Raw genomic sequence first — 22542 nt, 5'->3', positions numbered from 1 at the left:
ATGGAAAAATTAAACCTATTTGTAAAGATTCTCAGTTATCCTGATTAATGTTGTCCTATTTATGGAATTTCCAACTTTGATGTGATACTTTTAAAAATATATTAATATGTAATTTGCTTTTATGATTTCAACTTCATGAGGGTGAGTAAATAAACCTGAATCTTTATTTTCATCTTCATGTAAGCACCAGAGGAATGCAGAAGAACCTATTTCTAGATATTCAGTAATAATGGCATTAAAATAACTCACTTTTTCCACCTGCCCTTGAAGGGTTAGGTAGTCAGCCCCAAAAAAGATGTCTTCCTCTCCTGAGACTGGCAGTGATGGAGGACATAGGGCGTCTTTGGCAGCCTTTTCCTCCTCCTCGCTGATCATTATTGGTGCTGCCATGAATTTAGTTGATACCCAGCAAAAATATAAATTTTGTCGCCCAAACTTAACCCAGATGGTTACATTTTTAAAAAAGTAACTCACACCCTCCTCGAAATAGGGTGTCTCATCATTATTCCCACATAAAAAAAATGTTTTTGCCATCAGTTAAGGCGCTAGTTCATCTGGCCTTAAGTGATGCAATTTTTATTGTTTGGCCAGTTTTTGAAAAATGTGATTCCTCTTAAAATTGATCTATTTGACACACATTTGCAGTGGATTGGTGCTGGGCGCGTGTATGGACTCTGTGTTGCCATCTAGAGGGTAAGAGAAAAGTACACAAAATACTTAAGAATAGGCTACTTGTAATAAAGATTATCTGTTTAAAAAAAAATCTCACACCTCAAGCTCTCAACTGTCACCCAGAATTTAAACGAATTAAGCTGCATTTAAATACTGGGTGACAGTTGAGAGCTTGAGTTGCTGTGGCAACCCTGGCATCTTCTGATTAACTCTCGTCTCCCTCACTTTTTAATTGAAAAATAATAAAAAGACAAATCAAATCTGTTGCAGACCCCATCCTGGAGATCAACTCAACAGATTTGAATGGTCTTTTTAATTCATACTTTGTAGTCACGTGACTACCACGGATACCTGGCGGGCAACAAGCGGGTATTTTCAACGTTGAGTCCTGTAGTTCCAGGTCTTTCTAGTAGCTATCAAGTCTGTTAGCGAGCTAGCTGCAAAACTATGGACTAGGATTAACTCCAAGGTAGCTAAATTGTGTAAAGCAGACAAGTTTTTTAAAGATAATCGAGCAGTAATAATTCCTCCGTAAATAATCTAACGTTAGCTCTACTGTTGGGTCAACTCTGGTTCTCATTAGAGTTCTCAACGGGTCGGGTCGGCCCGACAAACCCGACGGGACCCGCGGGTTCGGGCCGGGTTCGGGTCGAAAATATAAGCAAATGACTCGGGTCGGGTCGGACCTCGGGCTTAATCTTTTCCGCTCAGTGAAAAAAACAACAAAAAAAAACATTTATTAATCATCGCTGCTGTTCACCGTAAAGAAAGTCTGGCTGCTGCATGCAACGTGCATCATGGAGAGGGGCGGGGGCAGACCTGACGCCGCTGCGTGCACGCCTTTAGCCTGGAGAAGAAGATGGAGTTGGTGAAAAGTAAACTTGCCGCAGGTGAATTCACCGTTGCTACTACAGGAGTGGGAAAATCAGAGGTCTGGAAAGTGGTTATTGTTTGTATTGTTAAAAGGCGTGAACATTAGGTTGATTTGAATTCCCGTCTGCTGGTCATGATAATACGTGTATGAGGAAAAAAAAACAAAAACCCGCAGCATCGGGCCGCGGGCCGGGTTCGGGCAGATAATTCATGTTGATGTGTCAGGTTACATCGGGTCCGGGCTTTAAAAGCCACGGGCCGGGTCGGGTCGGGTTGTAATTTTAAGGCCCGTTGAGAACTCTAGTTCTCATTGAAAACCATAGATATCGCAAACCTCAAAACAACCTATCACACACTTCTGTTATTATTGTTAGCAAAAGACGACAGCTGTTACTGTGCGTTCACACCGCCACCGGCGAGAGCGTCAAAGTGCCTGGAAATCATTCATTTTCAATGAATTTTGCCGCTCTCGCCGGTGGCGGTGTGATCGTACAGTTAGACTCATAACACAAACAGCTGACTTGCCGAACCAGCTGGTGAATACTGGTGGTGTTGATTGACAAAACTACAGTAACTTAAATATATGATTAATTACATGATCATACTCCAATTGTATTCAAACAAATGTTGAAATTACCTTTGATGGTAATTTGCACAGACCTGTGTATACTGTGAAGGTTGCTTATCTCATCTGCGGTAGTAGTGATCATAGGTAACTAAACCTATGCGCGTGAACTCGGCAATCGACTACTTTGGACTTCACCCGAAAAACAGGATGTAAACAGGTATTTGCGCTGGCTTAAATAACATCATTTTTATACATTTCTTTCACATCTACTGCAGTCAGACTCACTCGTGTTCACTCTGAAGGAATCACTCACATTTTCTGTGCACTTGTAATGACACATCAAGGATGTTAAGAGGCTAAAAGCAGGTTTAGTACTTGCCCCATTGAAGTCAACAGGGTGCAAATTTTAAAAATAGAATAACTCAGTGTAGGCAACACCGATTTTTGTCGTTGTTCTCTGTATTGACAGCACTCCAAATGTACAAAAAAATGAGCTCAATGTTAAAATTGACCGGAGTTCTCCTTTAAAGTGGAGATTTCGTTGCAAGAATAAACTGAAAACATCAATCACAGAAAAGACGCTTCAAAGTTTTGTAGCTCCTGCGATTGCGTATTTTCAAAGCTAGCTTTGCTCAGAAAGGATATTATCATATATGATGTACAGCAGGGGTCGGCAACTGGCGGCCCGCGGGCCAAAACCAGTAATATTTTCTGGCCCGCCGGATTATTTTGGAAGTCCTAAATGCTGCACAAAACCTTTCCACTACTTGAGAAAAGCCGTAGCCGCGCGGCGATTTCCCCGCCGCATACTGTGTGAAATGCCCATATAGGGAACCATGAGGCGCGGGATTACATTTTAAAGTAGAACTGTGCGTTCACAGCGGACGCGAATAGCACGACAAATTCGCGCCTGCCGCGTCTAGTTATACGCTTGACCACTTTGTGTCCATTCGCGCGTCAAAAGACGGTAGCGGTCAGAACTCTGGTGTAGCCTACTTTGGACGGAGCCAGCGGTCTGACTGACAATAGCCCACTCCCGACATCTTTTGACAGCGTATCCGCACTTAATTCTGACCATCTGTACACCTCTGAGGAGCTGTTTGGAAACCATTGTCAGTCAACAACATTCTTTTTTTGCAAGGATGTTTGAAATAGTTCGGCAGAAAATAGCCTACTTCATTTGTAGGGCAATATGATTTTCGTTTGTTGCTTAGAAATTTGAGTGATAGATTTTGTCCTATTTAATTTATGTTATTTATATTTCAAAAAAAAATTCTGTGGCATTTTTTTTTCTCTGCTGACAGTAGGCTACAATGTTAAAATAGCCTAATATTTATGCTGACAGTACAATGTTAAAATAGCCTAATATTTATATTGACACTAACACAATTTTTGTATAGCATTTATAATTATTATAGGCAACTTAATCTCCTTCTTTCCGTTAGAGACATTTGAATGTGAGATTCTGGAAACGAGATCTAAATTTTGCGGACCCGTCAGGTCGGGAAATAAAGCGGGTGAACACAGAGTGTATTTTAAGCTGTTGCTGAATAGAACCTTGTGGGAGCGGGACGGAAAAAAAAAACAGTCCCGCGCAGACCTCCTTAAACCTTAGGTGTGTATGTGTGTGTCCCGAATAAATAATAATAATAAAAAAGGAATAAAAGTCGGACTGTAAGCGAATGAGGCATGATTGCTATTCACACCTAAAATGGCTGTAATCTGTTACCACAATAGTACTTGATCTGTTTAAAATGATTTCCTTGATATATGCCTAGGTGTTAAATTCAAAATTAAAATTTGTCTAATCCAGTAATTCATTTTTTCTATTTTTGATCTGAGCACAATCAGAAAATCAGAAAACCTGTCATTATTCGTTTTTTCATTTTAGTTCAGGAAATAAATAATGGAAAAACAAGTAGTTTTTCATCTTTTTTTTTTTTTTTTTTTGGTTTTAATTTGAAAAAAACGATTGAACGACTGATCCATGGACGGTGACGGACCCATCATATTCCGCGATCATAGGCCTATATAAGAGTATTTAATTTGTATCCATAGACCTACTCTGTGTAGCTGGCCCGCCATCTACTGGCTAAAAAAAATATTGGCCCGCGGCCAAAGTTACTTGCCGACCCCTGATGTACAGCATCGTGTTGTGGACATAGCGCGGATACCAAATATGTCAATATTTATGATGCATACGAGCGTGAGAGACGAAGGAAAAGACATTTTGGTGCAGTTACTTCCTGATGCGCAGCAGCAAAAAAAAAAAAAAAAAAAAAAAAAAAAAAATATATATATATATATATATATATATATATATTAAAAAGAAAAAAAACATTGTAATGTGAGTTTGGTATTTTTTCTCCTTAGACACTTTAACTAAGATGTTTAGGGACAAAACTAGACAGAAATTGCCCACCACATGAAAAAACAATGTTTCACCTGCCGTGTCTCGCCTTAAAAGATTAGCCATGCCCTACAGCAAAGCCAAAGGGACTGCAAACAAATGAGAAAAAAATAACAAACAATAATAAAACCTTTAAAACAATCTGGCTACAATCCAGCGTGGTGTGTTCATTAACATGCACTGTCCCTACCAAATAAACCAATAAATAAAAATAAAAAAATATGGGAACAATCGGTCTTGGATATAAAATACTCCAGTTAAATTTGTGCAAAGTGCAGTAATTATTAACATATTGCACTTATTGAAAATGCACAGTTTATAAGAACAATACTGAACTTCAAGGTGTACCCTGAGTATTCTTGAAAGGTAACAAACTGCAGGTGTCAGTTCCTGCTCATAATCAAACTTCTATTTAAAAGATTGGCTTTGCTGTAGGGCATTTGCAGTTAGGGTGCTTACAAATGAACAAACTAACAGATAATAAATCACCCTTTAAAACACGGGAATAATCAGCCGCTTACTCACTCCCTCATCTTAGGTTCCTCCCTCTGTTGTAAGTCAATTCATTCATAATGCAAGCTTTCTTTTAACTTTAACAATTTCATTGTATACAAAATAATTCACGTCTTTCCACGTCCGCACACTTAGGACTGGAGACTCTTTGGCAATGCACATCAGGCAGTCCTGCTTTCCTGGAACCTTTTTAAGGGCGGTTAACTTGGCAAGGCGTCTTTTGACTGCCGTCCTCTCCTGGTCATTCCAGGGTCTCTTACCTTGGTTCTTGACTACCCTCTCTGGAGCATCTATGAAACAAAAACCAAAAGGTGTTTATTAGAAGTTGAGTTGATAATAAATTGAGACCTTATTGAAATTGTATAACCTTCTGAACCCTGCCTTGATTAACTAATACTAGTAGGCAAGGCAAAGCTAGGCATGTTTATTTATACCACGCATTTCGTACACAAGGCAACTTAATGCGCCTTACAAAAGAAGATTTGCGAAATTACAATCAGGTTAAGGCAAAGCACATACATAAAAACATCAAGACATGGGAAATACACAGTACACGTGGTCACGTGCTGAAATTTTTTTCTTGGGGACAAGGACAACCGGCCATTGACCAGTAAGAGAATAATGTCAATTAAAACATTTTGTTTACTTTATCACAAAGTCCTTTTCTGCTTGAAGGCCCTATACCTGATAATTTTTTATTTTTTGTAAGGTAACATTCTTTTTGACCCATAAAAGTTAGTTGTAAAAGTAGTAATTTGTAAAACCTTTTTGTCACATTTTGACTCCGAAGGACGGCCGTGATGACAAAAATACCTATTTCATCACATTTTGACTAAAAGGTTAAAAATTAGGTATAAGACACAGGTCTGAGATACATTTTTGCTCTTCTTGATCCATAGGCGAGAGCTGTCGAGTGTGTTTGATGACCAGTGACTGACCTCTCTGCAAATAACCCACTATCACTGTTGATATTCATGTTTAGATGCTACAGTCAAAGCGTGAATAAGCTGGTGGTGTCAGAGCAGACATATAGGGTGATTTTTACTGAACACAATTCAGTCTACTCTCATTGCAATTACTGTTATCATTGTTTGAATTTAAATGTAGTATTTCACAACAACAGCTGTTTAATGAAATGCCAAATATGTTACCTGTAAATATATTCAAGTCCATATAACAAAACTGACTTCAGTTGAGAAAGCTTAAATGTCTGTCAGGGGATTTTTTTACGGCTTAATTTACAAGCACTGTTACTGTAATACTAATTAATGAATTACCTTGTCATAGAAATTGTTATGCAATTTAAATTTAAGTCAATATTTCAATTACAAGTCACAGTGACTTGTGCTGTACGGTTAAGGTGTACTTTATTGTCCCCGTAGGGAAATGAAGCAGTGGAACCCATCTCCAGATCTTGAGCCAGGCTAATGGTCAGAATCACCTGTTTAAGTTCATTGGTTTATTTGGTAGGGACAGTGCATGTTAATGAACAAGCCACACCGGATTGTAGCCTTGAGCTAATTTCCATCCGCCATCCCCCATGCGCACTCTCAAACATCCTGGCCTATTGTACATGTTTTTAGTGGTATATACAGTATATATCTATTCTTAAGAATGTGTCTACTTTTGCCACCTTTGATTGTTAGATACCTCCTTGATTTAAAAGTTATATTTGAAGTGGATCAAAAAAGTTAATCAAAGTTGTCCTAAGACAAGAACGGGTATTGTTCAAAAGTCATATATAACTTTAATGAAAGGTCTTTATCCACTTCAAATGTTAACTACTGTATTATCACCAACTTGTATCAACTGCAGTAGCATATGGACTTAACATATTAAAGCCACAGATGCCATGCCACTTAATGTTAATACCGCCATCTCATCAACTGGATATTTTTCTAGACAATTTGTTCAAAAAATGTGTTGCTTTTTAGGTCAGATCTTGTCACCGCTGCCAGCTGAATGACCCAATCAAGACTGTTGTGCCAGTCTTGCATTCCATTAAGGTATTGCTTACAATGTTTTAGCATACTGATGAGACTAACAAGCTAGTCTCAAGCTTGTGTAGTTTTACCAGCATTTGACTAATGCTAATTTTGTGGCATGCAGGTAAAAGAAGCTTGGGAGGTGCTTGGTTTGGATCTGATTGGACCACTGCCAGAAACGGCACGCAACAAGAAGTATGTCCTTACCATGACAGACCTGTACACTAAGTGGGTGATTGCAGCGCCCCTGCAATCTAAGACAGTAGCTGAGGTGTCTGCAAAAATAATCAGAAAGTTGTACTTGTTCGGCACGGTCAGAAAAATAATTACCGACCAAGGGAAGGAGTTTGTCAACAAGGTGAAGTTTTGTAAAGATTTAATTGTTTTCCCCCTACTCTAGTCACTCTCAACATATATGTTGTTGTCTACAATTACTCTAGTCTTGCAAATTTAACTGATGATCCCTCTGCAGCTCACAGGAGCATTTTCAGTACGCTGAACATCAAACATGCTGTCTCCAGTGCTTACCATCCCCAGACTAACGGACAGGTAACTCTTATACAGGATATCTGCCCTGGAAGAACTATTGTTGTCTTACGGTTATTCACAACACAGGCTCATTAGAAAAATGTTCCTGTGGCAATATTTATACATGTCACTGCAGTTTCCAACAGAAATTACACTAGAGGCAGTAAAATAGCAAGCACTTTTAATCATTTTTATACACAATTATGATTACTAGGGCAGATTATGGATCAATGACTTGTTTTGACGTGGCTCCTTGCACAATATTATGTTATGACCTCAAAACCCTTTTTACCATAGTGCATGATTTGTAAACTAAGAAATTCTGAAGTTTGCATCACTTAACCAGCTCCATATGGTCCATATGAGCCTAGGCTGGTTATTCATCAACTTTATAAATGCATTGATATGTACAGAATGAAAGAACCAATCAGAACATCAAGCGTGCTCTCAGAAAGTATGTTAATGACAACCACAATGACTGGGACCTCCACCCTCCTGCTGTGGTGTACGGTATCAACACTGCAAAGCAGGTCTTAACACGTTTACTTATTATATTTATTATATCTACAGTTGGATGTCGACGGGAAAACTGAATTGATGAATTTATTTAATATTTAATGTTAAGGGTGGAGTTTTTCATTTAATACACATTTGATAGTAAATGGGAAGCTTCCTATGTGATCAGTACTCCACTAGACACAGTCCATACTTTCTACTCTTCAGTCGACACCCACGTCTTTAGGTTAATGGTTTATGGTTAATAGCTAAAGGTTAATGAAGTGGTGAATTTCTCAGAATTAGACCTAGGCAGAGGCTGATCTATGTATTTTCTTTGCTATGATTCTGCTTTATTTGTAACTAATGTCACTGTTACACTGTATATTTAGAGATGTGGAGAATGTAATTTATTTATTGCGAGTATGTTCAGTTCAGGCTGGTGATGATGTTCTGCTCTCGGGGGAACCCAAGAAATGACGGACAGGAGACACGTTTACGAGTCAGCACAAAGGACCATTTACTGTGGCCAGCATCTCTTCCAAAGGGGTGGCTACTATTGCGAAAGGGTCAACTTGCCAGAGGGTCAATGTGTCAAGACTGAGGACATACTACAGATTGAAAAGTAAGAGTGTTCGATAAACTTTATACAAAACAGTTTACAATTACATGCTAGATTCTGAAATATTGGATTTCTTTTTTTAAATTCCACAAAATTTCTTTTGTTACTAATTGTCACGTATTTGTGGATCATCAGATGGACCAACTGAGAGGATGATTCTCCAGGACCACTGTTACTCAATATTTGAGTGGCAGATAGAGCATCCATATGCTTGTTCAGGAGCAGAGTGGGAGAAGGACTTGGGCCCTATTCAAGATAATCTGGTAAGCATTCTGTCTATTTAGTAAAACTTTGCATATTTAAATAGCCATTACTTAATCATGTCAAATGCTCTTTGTTTTTAGTTAAAGTATGTGTTAGACAAAAATTGTCTGTCAGGAGAACTGATCATAAAGCAAGGCAAATTTTGCCTCACCCGAGAAGACTTCTGGAGCCTGGGTTTAAGCCAGTGCATGGAATCTAATGTGCGCATGTTAAAAATGAAATTCCCAGATAATGCATAATGTTCCACAAGGCAGCTTTCACTGGGATGTAATCTTTTTTCAATTAATTTCAGATCGGAAATGCTTGCCTCAAGATTGTGGAAGAAGCTGCACAAATACATGTACTTCATACTATTATATCTATTTAAAAAGTATTTATTTTAATGTATGCGTGTTCAGTAACTTATAATGTTCTTTCCATAAGGGAAAAGATGTTCACATTGTGGACCTCTATGTGGTTCCCACCTGGAAAGACCAAAATGTGGACCCAGTGCATTGTTTGCCTGCAAGTGTTTTTTTTTTTTTTTTGCTATCATATACTCATCAACCAAGAAATAACTCTTTTGGGAACAGGCACAGAAGTTTATGATTATTGAATAATATTTTGTTCCAATACTATTAGGAAAACGTGAGGTCCAAGGATCTCATACTATTTCCAGCTTGGAGCAGCCAGCCGGATGAAGCGGATCACTATCTGCTCTGTGTTGAGTATCTTTTCTATAATCTTTCTAGCTGTAACATTTTAAACTCAACAGGTAGGGTTAAGTGAGTTCTATTTTCATGGATATTAACAAAATACCCATTGCAGGTTATGTTGGTGGCTAAAAGGGAGATACGTTTCCTTGATTCTCTTCATCCTGATGGTTTTGGAGATGACACTTACAGAACCATATTTAGGTTGAGAGAGACAAAAGATAATTAATTTACTAGCCTTGTTCCAGGCATGTTATTTGGTTACAATTTCCAAAGGGAGCCTCGTTCTCAGGCTTCGTTCACATAAAAGCCTCGTTCTCAGGCTTCAAGTTCACATAAGATCCTCGTTCTCAGGCTTCAAGTTCATTTAAAAGCCTCGTTATCAGCATACATAACTGATAATTTAATTACATATTATGTATTTTGTGTTTTCTTTGGAATGCCAGGCACATTGCAAGCTCCATTGACCCAGGATCCTGGACTGAAAAAACAGGAAGAGACCTTGGGGTATGTTTTAAAGGATGGAATTGTGTAAAGCTAATTTAAGTATGCATGTATAAATGTTTAAACAAGCTAGCAGTTGTTTTTAAAATGACTTTGGATGGACTTTCCCTTTTACAGGTTTCTCTTCAACAGTGTTCAGAGAATTCCTGTGCTGTTTACATGCTGATGGTAAGAATAATTCATTTGTCAGAGCTGTTAGATAATAAAATCAAAGTCTTACACTCTCAGTACCTGAACTTCCTGTCCATTAATATTCACAGAGGTAAGCTGGATTTTCACAAAAGTATCCCATCAAACTCATATGTATCAAATATGTATTTTTTATTTTTGTGTGTGTTTTTAGGAGGAGGTGCCATTGATTCGCCAGTGGTGGTGCATTAAGCTGATGGAGAGGTTTTGCCTAGAAGGGTAAGACAGATTCTACAGATAAAATTTCAGTATCTTGGCTGTGTTTAGCCACTGTTAGAAAAGTGACAATAAAAAGGTTTTATACAAATAGAGTTCCTACATTTACATATTTTCCAAAGGCATGGACAAAGATTTGCATTTTGGACAAAGGAAGCATCCCAACTCCTTCAGGGAAACCATGAGCCTGTCTTTAGGGTGTCAAAATCCACCACCACCAAACTGTCGCTCAGCAAAAGAGTTGTAGTTGAAGAGGACACTAAGGTAAATTATTTTATTGGTCATATATCAAGCGGTTGCATGCATGCTAGATAAATAGATTAATTATTTTGTGCCATTATATATATTTACAGCCAATCATTGTAAGAAACCTTCTTACAGCGCGGGACTGGGTACGCAGTCATGGAGACTTATTCTGTTGGATGGTGACAGAGCCTTCTTTTCTGCAGATGAGCGGAAGTCAACAAAAAAATGCCCCCAGGAAGGTCCTGGAGGAATTTCCTGATGCAAAGGATGACTTTTTGTTTTTATTCCAGTGTCTAGATGACATGGAAACATTTTTTACATCCTGTGCTGATGAACAAGGCCTGAAGGTCAATGCCATGTTTGTTTGTTCATGAGTGTGTAAGAGCGTGTGAGTGTGTGAGAGCATGTAAGAGCGTGTGAGAGTGTAAGAGTGTGTAAGAGTGTAAGAGCGTGTGAGAGTGTGTGAGAGTGAGAGCGTGTAAGAGCGTGTGAGTGTAAGAGCGTGTGAGAGTGTAAGAGCGTGTAAGAGCGCGTGAGAGTATAAGTGTGTGAGAGTGAGAGCGTGTAAGAGCGTGTGAGAGTGTAAGTGTGTGAGAGTGAGAGTGAGAGCGTGTGAGAGCGTGTGAGAGTGTAAGAGCGTGTGAGAGTGTGTGAGAGTGAGAGCGTGTGAGTGTGAGTGTAAGAGCGTGTGAGAGTGTAAGAGCGTGTAAGAGCGCGTGAGAGTATAAGTGTGTGAGAGTGAGAGCGTGTAAGAGCGTGTGAGAGTGTAAGTGTGTGAGAGTGAGAGCGTGTGAGAGTGTAAGAGCGTGTGAGAGTGTAAGTGTGTGAGAGTGAGAGCGTGTAAGAGCGTGTGAGAGTGTAAGTGTGTGAGAGTGAGAGCGTGTAAGAGCGTGTGAGAGTGAGAGCGTTTAACAATGTTTTAACATTTAACAGAGAACATTTAGCAATGTAAGACTGAAAATACTGGTTGAGGCCCTGGTCTGAGACAAAGGGCTAATTACCATTTGACCTCCCCCATACGACCTCACTTCCGCAAACTACTAAGAACTCACACAAGAATATGGTTTAATGTGAATGCTTATCATTGACTGTTATGTTTTTGGTGTCATTTGAAATGTCTCAAAGTGAGTGGTACAGATATCTCATATCCAGATAGATAAAATAAAAGGTAATTAGGTTTTAAGAGTTTATGGATAACTGACTTACAAAGGAAGGTGGTCTCTCAAGCAAATGGTCACCCACCCCCATGAAGGTGCGACCACTGCATGCAAATTTCTTTTGTTAGCACATGTTTCCATGTGAAAGAGGTCTGACTATTTAATGAGAGGCAGCAGAGAGTTCGGGGCCTTTTTCTGTACTTCAGATCGGTCCGTTAGGCTGAGAGATATAGATCTCTCAGCCTCACGTATTTCTTAATGTTGGGTTTGCATCTTCTCTCTATTCCAGAGCATTTGATGTTTTGTATCGATTATCTTTGAATTGATTATGGAATTGGCATGATACATTTACCTGACATAATAAATTGTTACATTTGATTATTCTAACTGACTTTGATATTATTTTCATTGAAGAGTTAAACGGAATAGTCAAACATTCACCCATGATTAATGATCCACAGATATCATTAAAACCCTTTCATTTATGGAGTCAGATGAATTAACGAGAGAATACATAACTAAATGTATTGTAAATTTAACCAACCAATACTTCGCATGAGAAAAGGACAGGAACACGTGATACCCCGTGTATTGGCGAACCGGAGATTGGACCAATATATAACGGGCCTTACAGCAATATTTTGTTATTATTATGTCTGTTGTTGTTTTGTAATCTATCATGTATGGAGATATTCAGACACACTTTTATACGCTTTGAGAATAGACCTTCGTATTTGATTACTGATATTTTGGAATGTAGAAAAACAAAATGGACCCCTCCATGAAATAAAAATACTTAACACTGATTTAAGAACACTTAATTAGTGCCAAAGTTACAGACTTACCATCATCATGTTTTTCTGCAGTTCTCTCCATTTGTCCTCCACCTATCTCCTGGTGCACCAGCCCATCTATAAAAGAACATGTTTTGATAGAGTCAAAGTCCTTGCATCTGCATCTCAAAAATACACCAGTACTACAGCAAAACTCTATAACTGCAAGATGATGTTTTAGTTGAATGAAATTGCCCACAAACACGACAATGGTGCAGTGAAAGATTAAAGCCACACTAAGAGTGTTACCTGTGTCTTCAATGCCTTGACTGATGTTATCACTCCCATCATCCTCATCAGCATTACCATCATCTTCATGTCTTGTTCTTGCAGTTTGACATTGTCTCTTCCCAAGTGACCATCCTGCTGAGTCATCATCATCATCTTGTCTTTGTGTTGTGACTCTTCTTTTTCCTTTGAGCTGATGAGCTTGTGGTAAACAGCTGCCGTCCATCTGATGAAGCATACATTAGAAACATACAGACAATCATTCACAACATAAGTTTTTCTGAAATGCAAATACATGTATAGAAAAGCTTTTTTGGTCGGTTAGCATCTATAGATTTATATGAAACATTATGAATTTAAATTCTGTTTTCTCAAAATGTATTTTTCTCTCAAAAAAGACCATACACAAAATCAACAAATCGTAATACAATGTAAACATCACGCATCAGGCTTATTTTTTTCCACAAGATTCAAAGTTTCAATTTAAATACAAGAGCATAGCGTTCCTAATATGACTACTCGTGTGATTTTTAGAACATACCTTCATGAGCTTCCTGTTGAATTCCTGCATCTGACGTCCTTCTCTTTTTGACACCTTTCAGATCTTTAGTTGGGGTGGCTGCGTGTCTTTTGCCTTTTAAAATATTCACAGTAGGAAATTGCTCAACTTACTTTTACAGTGATATTAAAAGAATGTCAAAAATATGCAGATAAATAAAGATGCACACACAGTAGACAAAGTCAGAAGGAGAGATGAAGACAGACAGAAAGAAAGACAGATAGAAGACCGTGTAATTGGAAGAGGGAGAACTTTAAAATTGTATAATAATAATTGAATTACCACTGATAACGGAGTCCAGTGTTTGCAGACTCTTCCCTTTCAGTGACTCTGCTCCATGCTCCATCGCAAACAGAAGTTTGCCAATCTTCCTAGCTGTGAGGAAGACTTCCTAGCTCTCATACAACCTAAATCTCAACATTCTCTCTTCACAGCAACACCAATGCCCATTCTGTCTAACGCCGTCGCTATGGAACCACCACCAGTGTCTCAAAACATCCGTGCACAGATCCTCTCAGGTGCGGATGTAGACCTTTCTTCTCTTCTCTCTCTGGTCCCTGCAGCCGATCCAGACCGCCAAATAGATTGTGGGGATTTCTCCGTTACCCGGAAAAACACAAACACACATTCATCCCACATTCTTTCATTTTCCAAATTTTCAATTGCCTTTTCTCGTTTCACTGAAACGATCTGTTCAGCTTTCCCCCACAGGTGGCGCAAACTGAAAGATTATCTAGCAATCATAGCTGAGCTCGTGCTGTCCTATGGGGGAGGGCACTTCTACACGTACCATAAACTTTTTTCAGCCTGGAACCAGTGCACATACTGGGGTGCACGCGACCCAGATCTCCACAGCAGGGTGTTTTTAGGCTGCAAAAACATTTCTTGCGCGGTCTGCAGGTCAGTGACGCACTCAACTGCATCATGCCCGCAGGTTAACCCTTCCTCTCTTCCCTACCTGGGAACAAGCACTGCTAAATCCACCAGCTACGTGTCTCGTGCAATAACCACCAGCGCAAACCAGGACTCTTTTGATGAATGCAGACAGCCCTGTAACCATTTTAACTCGGGTAAATGTAATAGAGCGTGCTACCAGTACATGCACATCTGTAGCTTCTGTGGCGGTGCTCATGCCTGCATTTTATGTCCAGTGTACAAATCTGTGAATAAAAAATCCAAAAATTATTTGGCGACTCCTATAAATATTTCACGCATGCACTTCGAACTAACTCATCACCCGGACACTGAATTTACTCATTATCTGCTGTCAGGCCTAAAAAAACGGCTTTAAACCCGGCCTAGAATGCCCGCTCTCCCAAAACATCATATGTAATAATCTTCAATCCGCCCTCATAGAACCTGAAGTTGTAGACAATCTGATCAAAAAAGAAGTCGAGTCAGGCTTCATGATCGGTCCGTTTGACAATACTCCATTTAATCTGTTTCGTATTAGCCTTATTGGAGAGGCAACAAGAAAATTCTCAGGTAAAAAACGCCTAATAATCGACCTGTCAGCCCCGCACAATTCCCTGTTCCCAAGCATAAACAGCTTGCCTCTCAACGAATTTTCGCTTAAATACCACGACATAGATCAGGCAATCGACATGATCAAAATCGCAGGTCGTGGGCACTTGGCTTGCCAAAATTGACATTACATCTGCTTTCAAAGTAATGCCTATCCATCCAGATTCATGGCACCTATTCGGAGTTCGCTGGCTCGGGAAAAAATATTTTGCAGTGCGTTTAACTGTTTAAAAATATTCAACATACTATCAGAAGCCGTTTGCTGGATTTTGTCTAACTACACCATTCCCCACCTCATTCACCTGCTAGACGATTTTTTTATAATCTCGCTTCCCAGTGCCATCCCAGCCGCACACATCTGGAAAAAATCATGGAAAAAAACCATGGGCCCTGCAACATCCATCGAGTTCCTAGGAATTAATTTGGATTCAGTCAAATTCCAAGCATCCCTGCCCAAAGAGAAAATTGACTGAATAATTCTCGTCTCATCTACTCTCCTTAAAAAATCGAGTTGTTCAAAACGCGAACTCCTATCCCTGCTCGGCCATTTAAACTTCGCAATGCTCATCATTTTCGCAGGGCCGCCCCTTCATATCGCATCTCCTCTCACTCGCGTCCTCTGTCCACTCGCTAGAGGACCTCATTTCCACAACTCAAGCATGTTGCGACAAACTCAGGCTATGGTTAACATTTCTAAACCAGTGGAACGGCCTATCTTTTTTCTATAACAACCTCATTTCGTCCCCCATCGTTATCCAACTGTTCACAGACGCCACCCCCTCAATCGGTTACGGGGGATTTTTTCAAGGTCATTGGTTTGCGTCTCCGTGGCCACCTCAGCTCCAGGACATATCTCAATCCTCAGCTCTATTTGAGCTTTACCCTTTTGTAGTAGCTTTTCTGTGGGGAAAAGAATGGGGCGCTAGTAGCATTTTAGTGCATTGCGACAACGACGCAACAGTGCATTGCATTAACAAAGGCCGTTCCCATTCACCTGCTCTGATGCCACTCCTAAGGCATCTCACCTGGATTTCAGCTTGCGATCAATTCATCATAATTGCTAAACACGTCCCTGGGTCAGAAAACCAAATCGCTGACTCCCTGTCTCGTTTTCTGTTTCAGAAATTCAGGATGCTGGCTCCAGAGGTGGATCAATTCCCAACTCCAGTACCTCGCTATTCAGAACTGATATTCCCGTAACCCACCTGTTAAAACCCCTTCTCGACGCATCGCTCGACACTATCCCCCAAGCAGTTTCTCCCAGGACCCTCCAATCCTACCTGACTGCTTGGAGATGTTTTAAAGCATTCCATGTTATAACATGCAGTTCCCCGATTTTTCTCTTCAATCACCTCATTTATTTCCTACCTTAATAGCGTTAAAAGCCTTCAAGTAGGGTCCATCAAAGGTTACTTGAGCGGCATCCAGTTTTTCCATAAATTGATGTACGGCGCTGCCTCCCCCGAGATAAACAATTCACAAACCTCCCTCAAGATCAAAGGGATTCAAAGATCCCAGCCCACCCATCCCGACGCAAAGCTATATCAGGACCAACCGGTTCCACATAAAAAAATAACATTTAAAAAACCTCACCAAACCCTCATTTATTAAAACCTCCTGGGTCGTCCACCTGGGGTCTCTCTCTTTCCGTCCAGCGAGCATTCGGTCTCACAGCGGATGCAGGGAGAACTTTCCCGGTAGAGCACTTACGTTTTCTCTTCTGTCCAGCGAGCATTTGGTCTCACAGCAGACACTGTGAGAAAATCTCCCGGTCGAGTACTCATGTTCCTCTTCCCTGTTTTCTCTTTCTGTCCAGCAAGCATTGGTCTCACAGCGGACGCAACGAGAACTTTCCCATATGCATAGACCGGAAATGTCACTCCGGTCCGCCGTCCGTGATCTGCCGTGAATTGCTCCCATCAAGAAAGGCACAAACTCTCCTGATTGGTCGTTCCAAATTACAACTGCTCCCCGTTCGCAGGCCAGCAGGGCCCATCAGTCCGGCGCAGTGAGCCGCCATCACGGCCCCTCCTGGTCAAGCATCCAGGCCCCTTCTCGAGATGCTAGCCCGCCAAACTCTGCACTCATTTGGGGGGGGGTCTTTAGTCCGGTGGCTGTCCTCTGCTTTTTAGCCTTTTGAGTGGAGTACTCTGGGTTCGGGCCCTCCCCCCGGACAACACTCCAAATACGCATTAAACTTTACTCCCTCTAATTGCATGTAAGAGAGAACTCGTGAAATTATGTTTTATTAACAAAGTTCGGGAGGAGCACGTTCAGATAATTAACACAAGTGGAGAGCACTCAGCAATCAATGGTAAGAGGTATATATACATTCAGCAGTCTCACCTCAATCCATTGACAGTTTAGCAGCATCCCTCCACCACCCCTTCTCCACACTTCTAGTCCTAACCACTTACATATGGGGGGAGTACTCTGGGTTAAACTCTACGCATTAAACTTTACCCCCTCTAATTGTATGTAAGTGTGAACTCGTGAAAGTAGAATTATTGGAGGCCTCCCATGGACTGGAGGCTGTGTCCCAGCAAATTCAGAACATTGTCTCCAGTGCAGAGCGAGCTATGCCAAGAACATTTGGGACAGCCCCAATTGAAACTTTTTCTTGTTCAATTTGCACTGGTATGCAATCGATTTTAATGGCTCCACACACCAGCCTCTGTTTGTCTTTTATATAAAGTTTCTCAGTACATCTGCACAATGTTATCATTTTTATCTAATAACTTTGCACAATATGGTGGATCCTTAATATCACATTGGGCTTCATTTTGGCATTAATGTGCATTTTGTGTCTGGATATTCTTTACACCCTGCATTAGAATGCTTCTCCAATCTGATCTAAATCTACCCCTGACAACCTCCTAACATGTGCTTCAGTGATTGTAATTGTATCGATGTATTGGGTGTATTTAAACTGATCTTTTAAGTTACGTTTACACGACAATGATATGCTTAAAACTGAGAAGTTTTCTTCCGCATACAGATGACACCATTGTCAAAACGATCCGCAAAAACTACTAAAAATGCTGTTTTCTGCTGTCAGGCCAATAGATGATGAAACCCTTTAGACTGAACATGAATGTGCATGATGCCATTTTCAGAGTTTCATGTTTTTGTTTACACAGAGACTTGTACATTCAAACCGGTTTTCAGGCACCCAAAACGCTGTTGCAGTGTAACGTGAACGACATCGTTTAACAAAAAATTTAAAACTTTTGGCCATGTAAAATGTGCTCAATTACTATCTGATTGTGATATCACAAATGCATGTTAATTCCAAGTGTATGGGAACCATTGACAGAACTCATATTTACAAGATGATACAGATGATAAATCATAATATATGGTTGGTTTGTAAAAGGGAGGGTTTTCTAAAATATCTAGTACTGTTCTAACCACGATTGAACCTGTGGTGAGCTGTTTTGGTGTCTGTTGCTCATGTTTTGCACTGTATATTTCACTTTCTTCCAGGAATCATGGAAAACCCAGTTTTGACATCATGCTGCAGAAGCATTGTGGGGTGCAAGCTGTGCGTCAACCAATGGGAGGCAACATCTACACAGTGCCCTAAATGCCGCTCCGAAGAGTATAACATCACTGAGGTTGCGGGTCTCTCCGGTGCCCTGGACGAAATTAAAAATATGGTTTAATTTTCAATGCAGTGTCCTATTCTGTTCTTTGAAGGTTCGATATGAAAAATGCCAAAATGTTCGAGCTCATGCTTAATTGTTTGCCTTACTGTCCTCTGAATTAACACATTTAAAGGAGTTATTAGTAAAAATGGGGGAAACTGGATCAAGTTCCAAGATTCCATGATGGAATCAATAAATGTTCTTGATGGCATGCACTGTTTCTCGTTTTTATTGTTTGATTATACAGCCAGGACTGGACTTGACTGGACTTCCGTTTGGGTTCCACCCAGTAGGTGATCCTGCCTTTACATATATATATATATATATATATATATATTATTTATTTATTTATTTTTTACTGATATAATTATGCAATCTGCTAATTGTGAGCCTAAATGAGTGAATTGGTGATTCAATCATTATCAGGCTGACTTGCCACCAACTACTGGCGTTTTTTATATATTGAAAGAAGTGTTTCATGTTGTCACTTCACATTTAATAGCCTCTTAGAATAAAATTGCTATGTAAATTCACAGTGCCTCCTTTGAACTGCATTAAACAGTGTGTAATGTACATCTAAATGCCAGGTCAGATGCTGCTTCTGTGCCACCTGTACTGCAGAGCTGGGTGTTTGTTCATACAGATTTCATCAGACAGCCTAAAGCCTCTTACGTTGTTGATTTAAATTTCAAAAAACAATTTGGCATTTGCTCGCAACGTTTTTTCTTACAAAAACCTCATCATTTTGAAGGACAATTGTCTATTACAGTATACAACACAGATAGAAGGGTGCCAATAGATCTGTGGTGATATACAACACGCTTTAAGAAAAGTTTATTTTCATCACACTGTAAAGTGATCTAGAGGAAAAGCAATTGACCGTTCGCAAAAGCCACGCCCCCTAGTTATTGTTACTATGCCCGTCAAACAATTGAGAATCAGACACATAGCCATGGCTGGGTTGAGCTCCATACCTATTGGTTTAAGTGATTGGTTTTGGACAGCAGACATATCCTCCAGGGCACGACAGAAAGGGCTGCAATATGCAGTGGAGGGATATGTTCGAAATATTAAAATAAGCAAAGACGGGATTCACGGGAATATTACAACAATCGAGGCAAAGGTGTACCGGTCTCAGTCCAAGAATGAGAAACCTCACGACCTGTTCTTGCAATGCAACCAGCACAGCCTTGTGGACCAGTCATGTTCCTGCACTGCCGGGTAAGTATCCTACGTTTTAAATTTTAAATATTTTCCCAGCCAACATTCTCTGTCATGTGTCAGACCTAACAATCTAGTTTAGGTTACAAAGATTCAGTTTCTACCTGTTCTATCAGAGGTATGACAGGTAAAAGTTAGCTATGCTAGCTAAGCTAAGGATGACGACCAGCCTAAACAAGTAGTTTCCCCACCTCTCAAGTTTAACCTTTCATCATTGCATATGTTCTACGTGTCTTTAAACATTTCATTCTGCATGTCACAGCCCTTATCACCGAATTCATAGTTTACCCACCTCTTAATTTGACCACAACAGGATTTCTATTTACAATGTAGCCACCGTGGATAAACACTGTCAAACGTACTGTGGTCTGTACTGACCTTCATCAAATCTTACCAAACTCATTGGAGTCTTCTGTTTTCTGAAGATTAAGCATTCACCAGTATAGGACATTTGCATCATGCTTTGTTTGTTTACATCATTGTCATTCTGCTTCAAATGGTCCCCAGTAGGCCTAGGCTATGACATTTGCGATCATGTTTTCATCATTCATCATCGACATCCTGCTTCATGCTTTATCTTCGCATTTCCTTTTGTTTTGTTACTATGTATAAAAAAAAAGGTTAAAGGATAAAAGCTACGATCTAGTCCTAGCCTATGTAACAGGTGTAAAAAAATTAAGTAGCCTATTACTAGAGAACTATTTGTCAGTGTAACTGTTTTTCAAAACAATGGTCCTAATATAATGTTATGGCTTTTTACTAGGTCACCGGGTTACTGTTCACATGTCGTGGGCCTCATGTATACCTTGGACCTTGAGCGTGCAAGAGAAGATGAAGAATCTTCCACAAGCCAACCTCAACAGTGGCACAAAGCCAGAGGGAAAAAGATATCTGGGCAACCAGTGTTCAACCTGGTGGTCGCCAAGGCCAAAGTCAGCCGCAAGCGTAAGCCTATAGTGTGTAATTATATCCACAACAAGTAAGTTTTTACTATCTGTGTACTCTACATTACCATCAATATTATGAATGTACACTACCATTCAAAAGTTTGGTGTCAGTAAGAATTTAAATTTTATTTTTGGGGGAAAGAAATAAAATAAATCAATACTTTTATTCATCAAGGATGAGTTAAACTGAACAAAAGTTACAGTAAAGACATTTATAATGTTAGAAAATATTCTATTTTAAATAAATGCTGCTATTTTGAACTTTCTATTCATCAAAGAATTTTGAAATAAATTTGTACACAATTGTTTTCAACATTGATAATAATAATGAATATTTCTTGATCATCAAATCATCATATTAGAGTGATTTCTGAAGGATCATGTGACACTGAAGACTGGAGTAATGAAATAATTTGGAGCTAAATAATGAAACAGGCGTCATCTCAGCTTTGCAGGCAACTTTACTGAACAAGGATTTGATGATAAACAAAATCACGTTGAAAGCATAACAAAACAGCTGTAGAGCTGATGATACAGACTGACGCTCTGGCTCCACCCCTTTCCTGATCACACGCGCCACTGCTCATGGGTAATGTAGTTTGTTTGAATATATTGTAAAGGTTAACAACAAAACGATCATAAACATTAAAGCAATTATAATCATTTAACCTTAGTTATAATTATTCAACGTCAATCAACTGCAACTTATAAATTGCAACATCCTCCCCCCCGATGAACTTATTCATCTCTACTTATTAATTTCCAAAGGATACAGTAACTGTACTGGTCTTCTCAACATCGTTCCAAGGGAAGTGCGCACGGAACATGCGCGTATTAATCCATCTCTCCCCAGGAAAACTCCTTCTATCTTTCCTGTCTTCCACGTCTGCCGTGGCATCTTATCCTCTCCTATAAGGACGACATCTCCCACCTTCAGTGCCTCAGCTTTGGTGTTTACACATTGGTGAGTGGATCTTAAATTCATTAAGTAGTCCCTGCGCCAACGAGTCCAAATTTCGTTCAGCAACCTCTGACTGTATTTCCATCTCTTTGTCAAGGTTTCTCGACTCTGAGCAGCTGGCTGAGTGTTAGATGCAATGGGTTTTGGTGGTAAAGATGTAAGTCGGTTACCAACCAAAAAATGAGCAGGTGTCAATGGCTGAGGTTCATTCAATTCGTTGTGAACATAAGTGAGGGGTCTTGAATTTAGCACAGCCTCTACTTCAGTTAAGATGGTGGTTAACTCTTCAAAATTCAACAAGGCTTTACCCAAGATCCTCTTAAGTCATGACTTTGTTGACCTTACAAGGCGTTCCCAGAAACCGCCCCACCAAGCTGCTCTCTCGACTATGTACTTCCATGTTATCCCTCTTTCAGCAAAGAAGATTCTGAGATCAGGCTCTTTGATTGACTTCCATAGCTCCTTCAGATCTCGATCTGCTTGTTTGAAGGTCTTCGCATTATCCGAGTATATGACTTTACAAAGTCCCCTCCTGTCTATGAACCTCTTTAGTGCTAAAAGGAAGTTCTCTGTGCTTTGACTTGAGACTAGTTCCAAATGAATGGCCCTAGTGACAGCGCAAGTGAAAAGCGCTATGTATGCTTTACTCGTACCATTACTGGTCTTTACCATGAGCGGCCCAGCAAAA

At 39.9% G+C, this 22542-nt stretch overlaps 2 protein-coding genes across 1 annotated transcript; one reads left to right on the top strand and one right to left on the bottom strand.

Moving 5' to 3' along the window:
- LOC307157330 (uncharacterized protein) overlaps window positions 1-22542 on the top strand; it is a 599307-nt gene that overhangs the window by 487034 nt on the left and 89731 nt on the right.
- LOC307157418 (uncharacterized protein) lies at window positions 593-14082 on the bottom strand. The gene is made up of 5 exons (XM_079869353.1): window positions 13837-14082; window positions 13537-13629; window positions 13017-13221; window positions 12780-12845; window positions 593-686 (listed from the first exon to the last, which is right to left on the bottom strand). The coding sequence occupies exons 2-5, from the start codon at window positions 13564-13566 to the stop codon at window positions 625-627; spliced, it is 363 nt and encodes a 120-aa protein (XP_079725479.1). The 5' UTR covers window positions 13567-13629; window positions 13837-14082; the 3' UTR covers window positions 593-624.

This window comes from Squalius cephalus (assembly GCF_949319135.1).
Source record: "Squalius cephalus genome assembly, chromosome: 4".
In the NCBI taxonomy this organism is placed as follows: Eukaryota; Metazoa; Chordata; class Actinopteri; order Cypriniformes; family Leuciscidae; genus Squalius; species Squalius cephalus.
This window is presented reverse-complemented; position numbering and strand designations above follow the sequence as displayed.